Source organism: Bos indicus, chromosome 5 (assembly GCF_029378745.1).
Source record: "Bos indicus isolate NIAB-ARS_2022 breed Sahiwal x Tharparkar chromosome 5, NIAB-ARS_B.indTharparkar_mat_pri_1.0, whole genome shotgun sequence".
Lineage (NCBI taxonomy): Eukaryota > Metazoa > Chordata > Mammalia > Artiodactyla > Bovidae > Bos > Bos indicus.
Genome location: NC_091764.1, coordinates 30,378,744 through 30,395,261, shown reverse-complemented (window position 1 = coordinate 30,395,261; position 16,518 = coordinate 30,378,744). Strand labels below are relative to the sequence as shown.

General features: G+C 45.7%; 1 protein-coding gene across 2 annotated transcripts in view; it reads left to right on the top strand.

Moving 5' to 3' along the window:
* The window catches only part of SPATS2 (spermatogenesis associated serine rich 2), a 152,976-nt gene extending 146,485 nt beyond the window's left edge, over positions 1–6,491 (top strand). For both annotated transcript variants that reach the window (XM_019960651.2, XM_070789168.1), the window contains exons 11-13: positions 2,643–2,745; positions 3,958–4,172; positions 5,235–6,491. In XM_019960651.2, the coding sequence (XP_019816210.2) occupies positions 2,643–2,745; positions 3,958–4,172; positions 5,235–5,546 (630 nt within the window). In that variant the 3' untranslated portion in view covers positions 5,547–6,491. The remainder of the gene's footprint in view (positions 1–2,642; positions 2,746–3,957; positions 4,173–5,234) is intronic.
* Positions 6,492–16,518: the final 10,027 nt, after the last annotated feature.

Here is a 16,518-nt window from a genome sequence, read left to right as displayed (position 1 = left end):
ACCTTTTCTCTTTGTCTCCACCACTACCATCATGATCAAGCTACTGTGATCTCTTGCTTTGAATTCTGTAGTAGCCTCTTAACTAATTCCAGTTTTCCACTTGGCCACCACCTTGCCGTCCTCACCTGTTCATATCTGTTCCTCACACTACAGACCCTGCTTCAGACTTCCCATTGCTTTCAGAATAGTCTCTAATCCTTAACGGCCTGTAGGGCTCCATATGGTCTGGCCCTACTGCCATCCTTTGCACATTGTCCCCCTTGGTCCCAGTGCTTCGGCTGTGCTAGCTCTCCTTTCCACAGGCATACCTGTTCCCTCCTGTCAGGGTTGTTGCACATGCTTTCCCACCTGCCCAGAACATTCTTTTCCCTCCTTTCTCCCCGACTCCCCCCCAACCCCCTACCCGCGCCATTCCAGCTCACATCTCATTCCTGATCTCCTCAGCCTTTCTGGCTTTCCTGTCACATCCCCTGTTTGTGCCTTCCTAGCACGCTTATAATTGTATGTGTAGTTGAGTAACCTGTCTTCCTCACTCGATAGGCACTACTGTGTCTGCAGAGCCCTGGCATAGTGCCTTGACACCTAGTAGGTATTCAGTAGACATTTAAATAGTTGGTTGGTCAGTTCTGATTTTATAAGAGAAAAATGAGCAGTTTGAGATATTGGTTATATTGTAAATCTGTCTATAAAGATTACTTGGATTCAATACTCAGACGTTTTAAATTCTTACGTAAAGAATAGTATTTCTGAGACTAAGATGGGAACCCGAGAGAGGCTGGGTTAATCATGGGTAGTTGTAGACACTGGCATTCTAATTAATTGTTTCTCAACTGTGAGCTGTATGAACCATGGGAGTTGGCTTTCTCTACTCCCAAGACCTAACTCTGCTCTTTCTGAAGTGTGAAATTTACTGCCATATTTAAGAGGAATACTTGCTGGGGAGATTTTATAACAGCCTTTGGGAAATAAAAGCACAGACAGAAGGTCATCTGAGACCTTACAGGCATCCCAGTACCATCCTGACCTGGTCTTTCATGCAAACCTATATTGTGTTATCCCCTTGCTCCTTCCCCTTAGACTATACTGGGGAGAAATAGTGAAGCCAGCAATGTAAGTTTTAAAGTACCATTTTCTGGTTAACTAAGGCTATTTTGCTAAATTTTTTAGAGAGTCTTCCTCGTATTGATGCCAGTCAGTCTCATTCAACTATCTGGGAGAAGCCGGAAACCCCTTTGGAATTAGATAAGAATTCTGGCTCTCATAGGCTTCATCTGTTCCCCTTCCCACGTGGTTGAAGAGCTGCTAGAAATATTTCTGCAGGCTGACTAAGGATCTGTTTCTCCACGTTTTCAGTGTACTGAAGTGGGTGCTGTGCAATTTAAATGTCTTATTTCCAGATCATTTTATTTCCGTCATTCCTGTTATGTCTTTGGCTCAGCAAACCCTAGAATTTGCTTCAGAATTAATCTCAGACTGATATTACATGTCTGAAGGCTTTGTTACAGAGATTCATGAGCTTTCCTGAGCCACAATATACCCTGAAGCTTTAGGACTTCAAGGCCCAAAGCTAATTGTTACTCCTTCTCTCCCATTTATTGCTTCTAGGTGCATCCCAAGGATTGTGATGCATTTGATTCTACCCCTTGAAAATCCAAAGTAGAATTAGGACAACCCCAGACAGAGGACTGCTCTGAGGAGTTCAGTTCTTCTAAATTATATCTAGGCCTTAACTTTTCTTTCTTATTCTCTTTTTCATCTGAAAAAATGATTCCAGGCTACCTTAGAAATTGTTTATTGAAATAGACCGCAGAAGCATTTTATTCCTGACATTTTTCTAGTCCCACTATTTCTATAGTATAGTTAGTTTTTGACCCAAGAGGTTGGTTACTTCTCGGCTCAGTCTGCTTAAAAGGATTAAATTACTTGCAGCACAAACTCTTCTGATTTGCAAAGCTGACTTTTCACATGAATGATTTTCCAACTCAAGAAATTGTTCCTATTTCAAGGACTAACAAATCCTACTTTGTATAAAGAGGTGCAGTGGGTTTCCTAAGGACGTTTCTATTAAAGAACACCAAACCATTTATTTAAATGGAATCATTGTAACTATGGACATTTTTGCTGCCTCTGCCTGTGTATATAATGGAGCAGTGTGAAGAGTAGCCAACAGTGGAGAGAAAGATGGCCCTCCATCGTGAGTTCCTTCTCCTTCCTTCAGTTTCTCTTAATTTACACCTAATGACCATCATACAGCATTTCATAAAGCTCCCAAATAAACTTATCTTTAGACTCTTAAAGAAAATGGCTGGATTTTGTCAGCCACCCAGCATTGGTAATATATGGCCACTTAGTGAAATTTGAAGCACAAAAAGAAATCAGTTGAAAGTAATCCTGTTTATCTGTTTATAGTTGGTTTAGTCACTAAGTCGTGTCTGACTCTTGTGACCCCGTGGACTGTAGCCTGCCAGGCTCCTCTGTCCATGGCATTCTCCAGGCAGGAATACTGGAGTGGGTTGCCATTTCCTTTTCCAGGGGATCTTCCTGACCCAGGAATTGAAGCCAGCTCTCCTGCATTGCATAGCAAGCTAGAAATCCGTACATTGTTTGTCTCATCTGGAGGTTTGTCTTTGTCTTTTCTCCAGCACTTTGTTAGTGAACGTAAATATGATGAGGATCTGGGACGAGTGGCCCGATTCACCTGTGATGTAGAGACCCTGAAGAAGAACATTGATTCATTTGGACAAGGTGAGATGGTGAGAGATTCAGGGTGCTGGAGACGGTGAGGAGAAGACCACCCTCTCCTAACTAGAAACTGAAGTGCCAATTGGCTTCTTCCCTGACTCTCGCTCCCTCTTGGGTTTTGGTTTGCTTGCTTGCTTACTTTTATGAAAAGGGACTCAGACACTTAACAAGTCAGTGAACACAGATGCTTTGAGCTCTGAGGATGGGCATTTCCCAGCTCCCTAAATTTGTGGTTGTTTTTTCATCATTTTCTGCTGAGCTGAGAGGTGGTTGGCTGCAGTGTAAAGAGCATGTGCACTGGAGTCAGACCAGGTTTGAATCCCCGTGTCTATACTCTATATGCTGCCCTCAGTTTACTCCTCTCCAAAATGGAGGTAACACTACCTGCTTTGCCTGGCACATAACGGTGGGGGGGCGAGGGGGGGCGGGGGCTGAGGAGGCGGGAACAGAGATACCTCTAAGATGAGCGCTGGTAAGTGATGCATCAGTCATACCCAGAGACCCTAAGCCCAGCTCTTCTGTTCTTTAAGTCTCGGCGTAAAAGTGAAATAAATGTTGGACTTAGGGCAGTGATTGTGAACTCAACACTAGCCCAGGCTTAAAACCAAGGAAATAAAATCTAGGGACTACTTTTAAACTATTGAATTCTGACAAAATTTGAAAATGTTAATATTTTTCAACTAGATTGATATTTTGAATTTGGAGTTACATTTGCAGAAAGAACCTTAGGAAGGAAGATAGATATTTGTTGTGAAGACTAGTTCTGTTCATACGTAACTCATCTTGCATGATTCAAATGTTTAAAAAAGAATTTAGCTTTTCATTTAACTTTTTCTTTCTTTGCGAGGTTGGTACTTTAGAAATGTTCCTTGCATAGGAAACTGAACATATGGCCCATACTATTGTTCCTCGGCTTAGTCAGCCACTGGAGCCAAAGCCAGGCGTTGAGGTGGTAGGAACGCCAAGAAATCGTTAGTTGGTGGGGGGATGGGCCACTCTGACGGATTGTTACAAAGCCCTGGGGATTTGGAAGGCGTGGAGGAAGAGGGCAGAAGGGAGGTTTTCCTTCCTGTTACCTCCTTAAAAGCTTAGCTTTACAAATACTCAGACAGTTCTTTATCCTAGATTGCTCATTGTGAAATGGAGAAACAGGGAGAAATTACCAGTCATGCTCTTCTATCACGTGACCACATCTTTCTCATGTTGCTGTCTCAGTGTCCCATCCAAAGAACAGCTATTCGACCCGGTCTCGATGTAGCTTGGTTGCATCTGTGTCTTTGAGTAACCCGTGCGACGCCTCTGCTGCTGCTGCTTCCACCTGCGCCTCTGCTCCCAGCCTTACAAGCGCTAACAAGAAGAACTCGGCACCGGGAGAGACGCCTGCAACCACAGCAAACTCCGGTGGCCGATCCTACCAGCCTCACCGAGAGGTAACCTAGCTTCCACTGAGCGTGTTAGGCAGAAAAGCTTTTAAACCAGGTTGTCACAGTTTAAACGCTGACAGCTCAGTACATGACCCGCTTCTCTTTATGCCCCTTCCACATCTATCTTGAATCCCTCCAGCCTCAGTTAGTTCCAAAGAAAGGGTTTGGTGTGTATGTTCCAGTTCACCAGCCAGTTTAGATTTCCTGTTGCCAGGACTACTGACTTTCTGATGTTGGCAGTGATCCTCGCTGTCGTAGGCAGTAGTCTTGCCTGGTAATTGGTCACACTGGGAGTCGTGCACCCATCTGGAGGTGGAAAGCACCACAGTGGCAGGTTCGCCAGAATGCGTCTGAAGCAGCAGCTCCCTGGAAGCACAGGGAGAGCATACCCAGGAGAGAGAGAGAGCATGAACCAGGTAGGGCAGGGAGCAGACACTAGAAAGTTGAAGCAGAATCCATAGTTGCCTTTCCTTGATTTGAAGGAGATACCATAAGAGCCATCCAAGGCAGTGCTGTGAATTAGCCTGAAGTAAGTAATTCTTCAGAGTGGTATTACATTGGAATTGGAGGACAAAAATAAAATCCTGTGCCATGAGCTCTCCGGGTTGTACTGTGAATGTGTTAAATGTCACAGCAGCGTGATTTAATCTGTGGTTCATGATATATAGCAAAGTAGAGCATAGTGAGGCGTATATTATTATTCAAATGTTCATTATCTTTACAAATAGTTTATGATCTACAAAATTCGACATGTGATAAGACACTTGCCCAGTTGAGGGCTTATAATAGCCCCAGAGAATGCTCTTTCTTCCTCAGCCCAGCTAAAGAAAAGCTCTTCAGGGGCGAGGACCCTGAGGTGAAAGGCAGAGGGGAGATAGCGAAAGATTTATGAGTTCTCATTAGGTCTAGGTTGGATCGGCTGACCAAATTCTGTGAGTATTGAGAGAACCGAGTCCCAGGCATGGGATACCACTGCTAGGCTTTCAGAATATTCCTGTGCACGGAACTGGCACACCTGGGGTGCCCTTATACCACTGTGCTCTGAACATTGTATTCTTTTATCCTTAGGCATTGCCGGGAAACAGACGAGGAGGACAAGGCTACAGGCCACAAGGCCCAAAGTCCAGTGACCCCACGAACCAAGGGCGACATGACAGCGTGGGTCGTTACAGAAATAGCTCGTGGTATTCATCTGGTTCCAGGTACCAGAGTGCTCCACCCCAGGCACCAGGAAACACTAGTGAACGGGGCCAGGCTCACTCTGCAGGGACCAATGGGACTGGAGCCAGCATGGAGCCCGGCCCACCCAAGCCCTCATTCAGGAAGGGGCTCCCCCAGCGCAAACCTAGGACCTCTCAGCCTGACGTTGTGAACTCCTGAGGAAGATTCCAGCCGGTCTCTCTCTTCTTTCCCACACAATTCAACTTGGTAACTGGACTTTAGGAAACTTACAGTTAGATTTAATAACAAAAAGAAGTTTACGCATATCACTTTTTATGCCATTCTAAATATTTTGCCATTCTAAATATTTTGGTTTCTTCTCTCCTCGTTTCCTCTTTACCGTTTTTTGGAAGGGAAGCGTTTTTTTTTTTTTTTCTTTCCCTTGACCTTTCCCGGTGAGATGGATTGATTCTGATTGGTCATTTCCACCAGAAATCACAGGCAACTGTTGCCAGGTTTCCCAAGGGTAAGCAGTGTTCTTCCCGGGGCTCCGGGCCTTCCGGAGGCCTGAAGAAGCCATCCTCAGCCAGCCCAACTGTCCAGGCGTTCAGGAGGAGCTGGATCACGGCTGCTCTTGCTACCTTTCTGTCACAGCAGGAGCCGCACGTGCCTGTTGGGTTCCCTGTAAACAACAGTGTGAGCAGGAGAGGCAGCGAGGGGGTTGTGTACAGCCCTGAATTGGCCAGAAAAGGGGGGATTGAATAGGTGAAAATGGAAGAACCCTGGGACGCATTTGAGAATCTGCCTGTGCTCCTAAGCTGTGCCTGAGACTGACACTCAGATCGCGGTTTTAGTCTCTCGCTTGGCACCATGGCTTAACCTGCGGTTTCTTCCATATGCCCAAGCCTTGTTTTCTATGACCTTAGGCTGCAAACCAGTCTAGGGAAGTCTATGGGAAAGTAGCATTAATTCAAGGGAAAAAAGTATTTCTTCATTACAGTGTTTGAAGATTTTTGTTGCTATTGTTCTTCCTCTTTCCTGATTCCCATTCTGACCCTGAACCAAATTTATAGCAATATAATTAGTGTTAATCTAAGGTGTCAACCATCCAAAAATTGCTGCAGTCAATCTTTAGAGTTGAATAAATAAAAACAATTGCATAAATGTTCCCACGTTTGTTTCACCGCAGGAAGCGACTTCATTTCATTACTGTTTTTCTCTGGGCCTCATGGGATAGAAGTCACTCAGACAGCTTGTTTGGGGCTTCAGTGAGGGTATCCAGTTCCTCAGTCATTTTTCCACTGCTTTAGCTTCAGAACCAAGTTAAATACAAAAGTCAGGGTGAGCAGATGCAGCTGTTTCTTTTGGGAAGAGGTCTATAGGAGACGGAAGGGTAACTTTCCAAAGGAGAACCTACCAGCTCTGAAAAATCAACTGCCAGTAGCTCCACCAGGCAGCCAGAGGCTCTGTCTACACCCCTGTTCTCCACCCTGCCCTTCACAGGAATAGCGGACGTCACTACGTAACTGGGTTCCTGCACGTACCAGGTGGTGCTGGTGTCAGACTCCCACCCGTGGCCGCCCCAGCCTCTATGATTTAATAACACAGAGCTTTTTCTTCTCAGGGTTTGTTCTCCCAAGTCTGCTGCCCAGGCTGTAAGTGGCAGTGGTGCAGAACCTAGCTGCCTCGGGGCTTCCCCTGGCCCTTTGGCTGAAGCTGAACTGCCAGGGTTCAGGTTGGTTGCACAGACTGAGTGAGAAAGAGTGTGTGTGTGTCTTTCAGGAAAGAAAACAGTAGTCAAGGAATACTGGGAAGCCATTTTCTAAGGGGCTGGCTACCTCATTTGGGGGAATTTACCCAACAACACCATCCGCCTGCTGTTATTTAGGGAAAAAGTCCTGCTTCTTTGATTAATTGGTCACCTACACTTTATAGGAAATCCAGAGATTGAAGTGGCCTTGAAGGATTATGAGGTCTATCCCTGTATCCAGGCAAGAATGTATTTAACCACCTAAACAGATGGGCAGCCACATGTTTGTCAAAACTGCCTTGAAGTTGAAATTAAAATCTCCTTATAGAAAAACATTTGAAGATTTTTTTCTAGGACCACAAAAAGTTTGAAAATTATGAAGCTTTTTTTTTTTACACATTGTTTTTAATTATAAAAGTGGCATTTAAAATATCAAATAGGGACTTCCCTGGTGTCTGGTGGTCGAGACTTCACCTTCCAGTGCAGGGGGTGCGGGTTTGATCCCTGGTCTCATGGCCAAAAAACCGAAACATAAAAGCAGTATTGTAACAGATTTAATACAGACTTTAAAAATTGTCCACATTAAAAAAAAAATCTTTTAATAAAATAAAATATCAAATAATGCAGAAATGTAAAAGGAAAAAAAGTTTTCCATGTTCCCATTCTCTTCCTTGGGGGTAATGACTGTTAATAATTTGGCATATATCCTTACAACGCTTTTTCAAAGCATATATGTACATATACACATACATACATAGGCTTTTAATTTTTGGTTTTGTTTTTTATTTAAGGAGCCTACTATATGCATTCCACCATTCTTTTTTTAGATAACATGTCTATACCATAATTAATTTAGGATCTCATGTTGTAAATATTTGGAGAAGGCAATGGCACCCCACTCTAGCACTCTTGCCTGGAAAATCCCATGGACAGAGGAGCCTGGTGGACCGCAGTCCATGGGGTCGCTAAGAGTCGGACACAACTGAGTGACTTCACTTTCACTTTTCACTTTCATGCATTGGAGAAGGAAATGGCAACCCACTCCAGTGTTCTTGCCTGGAGAATCCCAGGGACGGGGGAGCCTGGTGGGCTGCCGTCTATGGGGTCACACAGACGTCTATGGGGTCGGACACGACTGAAGCGACTTAGCAGCAGCAGTAGCAGTTGTAAATATTCTGCTCCTAAATTTGCCAGTTTGACTTTCTTCAGTGAAGACAAGTTAGGTTTATCTTAAGTTTGAACTGTGCAGCTCATCCTTTGCTACCCATGACAGCTCTTCTTCCAAGAGAAGGGAGGCTCTGCACCCTGGGCAGTTCCTGCTGTGTGTGCAGAAACATTCTACCTGATCATCATGTTTCCTTCCCTTTCTGTTTTGTCCTACAGATCAATCTCGTGTCCTTTCCCAGACTACGAGATAGGACTGAAACTTGAGGTTTAGCTTTGTCAATTACGTGCCACTTGAGAGAGAAGATTTGAATTAACATGGCTTCTTTAGGTACATCAAATATCTAATGGGCCCCTTATTTACAGCAGTTTTTTTTAATTCACTTTAAAAAAACCTAATATAGGCTCATTTTTTTCAAGGTACGAAAGGATACATTATGTGAAAGTAAAAAAATTCTTGGCTACCTTGTCCCACTCCCCAGAAGAAATTACTGAAAAGTTTCTTATATAACTTACCACAAACTTTCTAAATCCAAACATGCAAATACATATTTTCTGTCTTTTACATAAATGTAAATCATATTATGCATATTCCTAAACAACTTGCTTTCTTTTCTTAATTTGTCCTTGCTTTTTATAACTAGCTTCTGTTTGGCTTTAAGAACAATCAATATATGTGAATAGTTTTTTGAAAAAAATAAACCTAAGCAGTTCAAATGGATATATGATGAAAATAAGCTTCCATCCCACTCTAGACTATGGATTCCCTCTCCAGAGGCAACCGCTGTTAAGTTTTTGTCTCCCTTCAGAGATTTGCTATATTGATACACATATATCAGAAGAATGTGCACTGCTTAGGCCTCTTAACATTAGTATACATAAATATACCTGGTCTTTTTATGGTTGCATTGTATCCCATTGTATAAATTCATCATAATTAGTTCAACCAGTCCCTAATGATGATTTTCAGTTTTTTACTATTACAAGTATTGCTCAAATGCTCTCTTAATACATATATCACTCATAACATGAGAGTATATCTTTAGGATAAATTCCTAGGAGTGGAATTGTTAGGCCATACAGTTACTGATAAAGTACTCTTAAAAGATGCATGAGTTTACACTCTTAGCAACAATGTTTGGGAGTGCTTTTTATAGTTGCTGAGCTGGAAGCTAAGGAGATAACTAAAACACAGCCTCTCGTGGGGCTGGTAAACTACTTGGGACAACTGACATATATAGATAAAACAATACAAGGTAATAAATAGTATTGCATTGAAGAGCCTTGCTGTCACCTGTGAGAGAAATGGAGCAGCACTACTCACAGGGCCTGTGCTTCAACTGATCTATACCAGTGGGTGATCAGGCACTTGTTCAGTGGTTCAGAATCCTAAACCAAGGGTATAGTCTTGTGAGTATGAAGGTATGTATGGAGTACAACAGGATGAACTATTTTGGGTTGGGAGTGGCCTGGAAAAGCCACGACACATGGTTATCAATCTGTGAGCCTCTGCTTTTGGAGAAGGTCTTTAGAGTAATGGCTTGTTGTCCTGGAATTCCTGCCATCTGACTGAACAAAGTGAGGGTTTGTCTTGCCTAATACACAGGTTTCATCCCACCTTATCCCATCTGAGGAGAATTATATCCACAGGGAAGCGCACTTCATGGAAGAAACAGGTATCCAAAATGGTACATGTTTGGAGGTCAGGAACTAATTCAAGGAAATATTTTGTCAGTATTTTAACCAGTTCAGAGTACCAGACCATAACGCTAGTAGCCAGAGCAACATACTATAAAACTAGCCCAGCTAGACTTCCGGTAGCTTTAGCCACCTGAACGTATTCTTTCCTTTAAACATTGAGGTACCTTCTGGATTCTAGGCACTCTGCTGAGTTCTGAGGCCAAGAGGGCCCAGCTGTTTCCTCACTCACTTTGCAGGTACAGGAATGAGAGCTCTTATCTGCTCCTTAAACAGAAGCAGTGTCTGGTGGCCAGGCAGTGCGATAGAGTGGAAAGACCCTGGAATTTTGATACATATGCATATGTGCTAAGTCTGTCATTTCCAACTCTGCAACCCCATGGACTGCAGCCCGCGAGTCTTCTCTGTCCATGGGATTCTCTAGGCAAGAATACTGGAGTGGGTTGCCATGCCCTCCTCTGCAGGATCTTCCCCACCCAGGGATTGAACGCACACCTCTTCTGTGTCTCCTGCATTGCAGGCGGATTCTTTACCACTTGAGCCACCTGGGAAGCCCTTTGAGACATACATTTGGATTTTAATTCTGGCTTTATAACTTGGTAGCTATGTGGTCTGCTAACCTTGGACAAATAGCGTCTCTGAACCTCTTCCTGAACTGGGAAGTGAAGACAATGGTCACTGCTTCACAGAGGGGTAGGGGAGGTATCAAGCAGGTGCTGGAGAGCAGGATTCTCATGTCCAGGCTAACCTGTGACAAGTTAAACATTCACTAACTCTTTACTTTTCTGTCTCTCCTGCCCTGTTAAAAATCGCATGAAAGACTTCCCCAATCTCCAGCCATACAGACCTAATTAACCAAAAGAAAAAATAAATAATAATACTTGAGTCATCCTATTCCTTGCAGAGCTTTTCTCCTCTGAGTGTATACCCCTCCAGCACATCCGTCCTGACAGCTGTCAGGAAAGCACCGCCCCCCTCAGATGCCCTCCTGTTCCCTGCCCCCCTGTTTCTGAACTACTCAGGGTGACAGCCCAGATGCTGATGGTACCAACCAGGACAAACAGGGAGCGAGGCTGTGGCAGCATCTCCCTGGGGACAGCCAGGGACTGTCATTTCCCCACGGGTGCCGAGGGAGTTTCCTTACCTACACTGTGACTCCCTACCAGGGGAAACGCTAGCTGAAGATTTTTCTGGGTGAGGAAACTCACCCACCATCACCACCAGCAGCACAACTGTTCTCCAGCCCACCCGCCCCTTCACAGCCGTCAAAACAGCAGGAACAAATACCACCCACTCTGATTCCCCAGGGAAAAGTCAGGTCTCCTTTTTATGTCTCTCTTCAACTTAACCCAGTTAGGCTTTCTCTGTAACTAGATTTCAAACAAACCCATTTTCTGGTGTTGCTCAAACTCGCAGGTGAGATTGAGAGCATTTCGCAGACTCTCCCTTGGGAATCAAAGTGGGTGGGGCTTGTGGTCCACTGCAGTGTCTCCCCCACGGCCTGAAGTCCAGGTGGCTGTTCACAGTAGGTAACATCCAAAATGCCTGTGTGTGTGTGTGTGTGTGTGTGTGGTTCAATCATGTCTGATTCTGTGGCCCCATGGACTGTAGCCCACCAGGCTCCTCTGTCCATGGAATTCTCCAGGCAAGAATAATGGAGTGGGTTGCCAGTTTCTTCTCCAGGACATCTTCTGACCCAGGGATCGAACCCAGGTCTCCCACATTGCAGGCAGATTCTTTACCATCTGAGCCGCCAGGGAAGCCCTAAAAATGACCTAAAATAACCATTGTGTCACCTTTTAATAGGCTGTTTCTCAAAGGACAGGACAAGGCCCCCCCAGCAGCGTGGCATGATAGCAAACTGCCAGCTCCTTCACCAACTCCTGGTTCAGATCTGGTTCCCCCAGTTAACTAGCCATGTTAATTAGCCACTTAACTTTCCTTTTTAGAAAGTTTGTCATGGTTTCTTCATACTAGCTGGAACCCTCCACTAAAAGAAAAGGAATGGTCTAGAGTGAGACAGACACGGGATGGCCAAGTACTGGAGGCCTCAGAGTATTCCAGAATGTTTTGGTGGGGGTGGGGAGCCTCTGTCGAGGCTGCATCTTGAGCTCATTTCAGTGGTCTCAGCACTCAGGGCCAGGGCAAGCGCAGGGGGACTTTAAGTAAGAATCATAACCACTTAACTAAGTTCATCTCATTCTCTCCACAATCCTCTGAGAAAGGTTCATTTCACAAATAAAGGAACTGATGCTGTTCGAGATTAGCACCTGTCCTCGGTCCCCACCCCAAGGTCACTCGGTGACAGAGCTAGAATTCAAACCCGGGCTAGTTTGACTTGAAAGCCTGAGATTTCCCCACCTCACAACACAGCCTGAGAAGGAGAGACCTGGGGACCTCCAGAAACGAGGTGGAGAGAGTGGGAAGCGGGGAGGGGAGGAGCCCCTGGACTCTGATCCGACAGCCACCTGTTCTCAACCCTGGCACACAGCAACCGACTCCGCCTGCGCTTGGGGGTGGGGTGGGGGCTTTCTCCATCTTTTGTGTCTTGAGCAATTTTTTCCTTGCTTTGCTCTTCCCTTCTCTTTCTCCCTGTTCCTTTTGTAGATAATACTCCCACAGGCCTCCCACGGCAGCTCCAAAACTCAGCCTCCTGAGTTTCTTGTTGACAATACCTCTGAGCTATCTCTGAACAGGGCTCCCCCACCCAACCTTAACCTCCCTTCCCTGTGACTCCCCACGGTGGCCAGTGAGTCAGGAGCTGGGGAAAGTGGAGAGGGAAAGATGACTAGGAGGAGCCCAGTGCTACCTGACCCACCCCACCCCATGCCCTGCCCTGTTTACTTTTCAACTCCTCCCCACCCCCACCATGCTGGCTCCTAAGTGTGGGCCCCTGCTCTGTGTGTGTGTGTGTGTGTTGTTTATTCTAGGTGGGAGGGTAGATGCAGGGAAGGAGGTGGAAGGAGGAGGCAAGGAATTCATCACTGCAGCCTCTATAAGGCAGATCTGGCAGGGAGACCTGAGGGACTAGGTGACATGAAAGGGAGTCAAGTGGGTTGAGACCCTATGCCTGAACACACTCATCTAGATGGAAAGGACACCTTCAATCAAGCCAGGCTAAAGGTCTTAATGACCTGGATAACCACCATGGTGTGATCACTAACCTAGAGTCAGACATCCTGGGGTCCAAAGCCAGGTGGGCCTTAGGAAGCATCACTACAAACAAAGCTAGTGGAGGTGATGGAATTCCAGCTGACCTATTTCAAAACCTAAAAGATGATGCTGTGAAAGTGTTGCACTCAATATGCCAGCAAATTTGGAAAACTTAACAGTGGCCAAAGGACTGGAAAAGATCAGTTTTCATTCCAATGCCAAAGAAAGGCAATGCCAAAGAATGCTCAAAGTACGGCACAATTGCACTCATTTCACACACTAGTAAGGTCATGCCCAAAATCCTTCAAACTCGGCTTCAACAGTACTTGAACCAAGAACTTCCAGATGTTCAAGCTGGCTTGAGAAAAGGCAGAGGAACCAGAGATCAAATTGCCAACATCCATTGGATCATAGAGAAAGCAAGGGAATTCCAGAAAAACAGTTACTTCTGCTTCATTGACTATGCTAAATAAAGCCTTTGGCTGTGTGGATCACAACAAACTGTGGAAAATTCTTCAAGAGATTGGAATAACAGACCACCTTATCTGCCTCCTGAGAAACCTGTATGCAGGTAAAGAAGCAACAGTTAGAACCAGACGTAGAACAATGGACTGGGAAAATTGGAAAAGGAGTACATCAAGGCTGCATATTGTCACCCTGCTTATTTAACTTATATGCAGAATACATTGAGCAAAATGCTGGACTGGATGAAACAAGAGCTGGAATCAAGATTGCCGGGAGAAATATCAATAACCTCAGATAAGCAGATGATACCACCCTTATGGCAGAAAGTGAAGAGGAACTAAAGAGCCTCTTGATGAAAGTGAAAGAGGAGAGTGAAAAAGTTGGCTTAAAGCTCAACATTCAGAAAACTAAGATCATGGCATCCAGTCCCATCACTTCAAGGCAAATAGATGGGGAAATAATGGAAACAGTGACAGACTTTATTTTCTTGGGCTCCAAAATACTGCAGATGGTGAGTGCAGCCATAAAATTAAAAGATGCTTGCTCCTTGGAAGAAAAGCTATGACAAAACTAGACAGTGTATTAAAAAGCAGAGACATCACTTTGCCAACAAAGGTCCATCTAGTCAAAGCTATGGTTTTTCCAATAGTCATATATGGATGTGAGAGTTGTACCATAAAGAAGGCTGAGTGCTGAAGAATCGATGCTTTTGAACTGTGGTGTTGGAGAAGACTTTTGAGAGTCCCTTGGACTGCAAGAAGATCAAACCAGTCAATCACAAAGGAAATCAACCCTGAATATTCATTGGAAGGGTTGATGATGAAGCTGAAGTTCCAATACTTTGGCCGCCTGATGCGAAGAGGCGACTCATTGGAAAAGATCCTGATGCTGGGAAAGATTGACGGCAGGAGGAAAAGGGGACAAGAGAGGATGAGATGTTTGGATGGCATCACTAACTCAGTGGACACAGTTTGAGCAAGCTCCAGGAGATGGTGAAGGACAGGGAAGCCTGATGTGCTACAGTCCATGGGGTTGCTGAACACAAAAGGAAAGGGTTGGTGGCCACATCTCTATCCCATACATGTCCACACAAATTCTATGATGGGCAATGGCGGAAGCAGTTTAAAGCTCCAAACATGGCTGTTTCATTCTGAGATAAGAGTGATCATATGTTCAATTTATGTTAGTATGTTTTCCTCTGGAAATTGGGACCAACCAGGGCACCAAAGCGATATCAGAGGCATTGTGCCTGGAGCTGCTGGAGGAGACAGTGCATCTGAGACAAAATATTTAACCACTTTGCCTTAATGCTTTCCATCTGTAAATTGTCAATTATAACTGCAACTATTTCACAGAATTATGATAAAGATTAACAGGATAATCCAAGTAAATCACTCAGCACAGTGCTTTGGCACAAAGTTGATGTCAGGCGCTGTAATAGTACACACAGGTACTGTGTGGAGCGCCCACACGTTCCATCTACCACCGACTTGCCCTGACCCACAGAGTCTGGTTTGGCTTCATTTTAAAATCAGCCCAGGATTATGAGCTTGAAGACTGAATGTCGTGAACACCTGGGCTCACACAGGTGACTCAAGGGCCATCTGGATCTGATGCACAACCCCAGATGACCAGTCCTTGTGAGTGCCACACAGCTAGCCTGGGGCTGTTTCTGGGTCCTCAGAGTGGGAGACGGCTATACTGGAGTGAGGTGGACTCTGCACCTCGGGTTAGGAGAGTGTCAGGGTTGGAACCTTAGCAGTAAACCAAACCAAAGCAAGTCTCTATCGCTGCCTCTTTACTCATCTGTGAGATGGAGTGTGAGTATCATCTATTCTGCATAAGTCACACGGCTCCTATTAGATTCAAAATCAGATAATACTTACATGATGCAACTGTCACCCACAACTGTCTGGATCCTTTACTCTCTTAATTTTCCTAACAACTCTCTGCGGTAGTTACTGTCCCCACTTCACAGAGGAGAAAATTGAGTCACGCAAGGAAAATCACAACAGCAAGTGGCAGCACTATATTCAAACCTAGGTAAGTAGCCTGGCTCTCAAGTTAGGTGCTATCAACCATACTCCTCATCCTTTCAAAGTGAGACAGTTGGTAAATTGCACCCCCTCCTTAGCAGTACAGCTTGAACAGGCCCGGAGGGGCAAAGATGAGCCACGGGGGAGGAATTACTGTGCAATCCTGGACACAGGTGAGAGGGTGGGAGGGCGGGAATCAGGAGCAAGATCTGCAGACTCCTTAGGGTCGCTCTTCCTGGGAGCAGGATTCCAGAATTCAGAGGACTAGGGGAGACAAATTCCTCCTGTTCCTCCCCTAGCACCAGCTCATTTTAATACAGGTGCCAGGGGCTTCGGCCCTTGTCGCAGATGAGGGGTGGGTGGAGCGGGAGACACTGTCTTTCCGATGCTGATGACTCTGGTTGTGTCTCCTTGGCGGGGCGGCGGGGGGTGGGGGTGGGGGTTGCTAAGCCTTCCGCATCACTCGTTCGGGAACAAATTGCTGTTTTGGCCCCGGCGGTTCCTCTGGGCGCGGGCGGTAGCCGCGCTCGCTGGCAAATCGTGGGAGGGAGGAGGAGCGGCGCTGGCAGCGCAAGCCTGGGGGGACCGACGCAGCGCGGGAGGCCGGCGAGAGACTGCGGCCCGGGGCCGGGCTGCGCACCGCCCATGGTCGGCCCCTCCTCCCACCCCCTCGCTGGATAGGAGGGTCCCTCAACCACCGGCACCCGCTTCAGCGCAGAGCCTAGGGCTCTAGGACTGAAGGCTCTGGGGCAGAAGAGACACGGTTCTCTCACTCCCCGCTCGCAAAGACCACTAACACAGGACTAGGAAGTTTCCCCCAGCTTCTGACGGCTACCGTACCTGTATTTGCAACCTGGCCCTTCATCGCAGCCTGGAAGCGACAAAGGGTGACCGAAAGAAATGTAGGGGCAAGACAAAGGTTCTG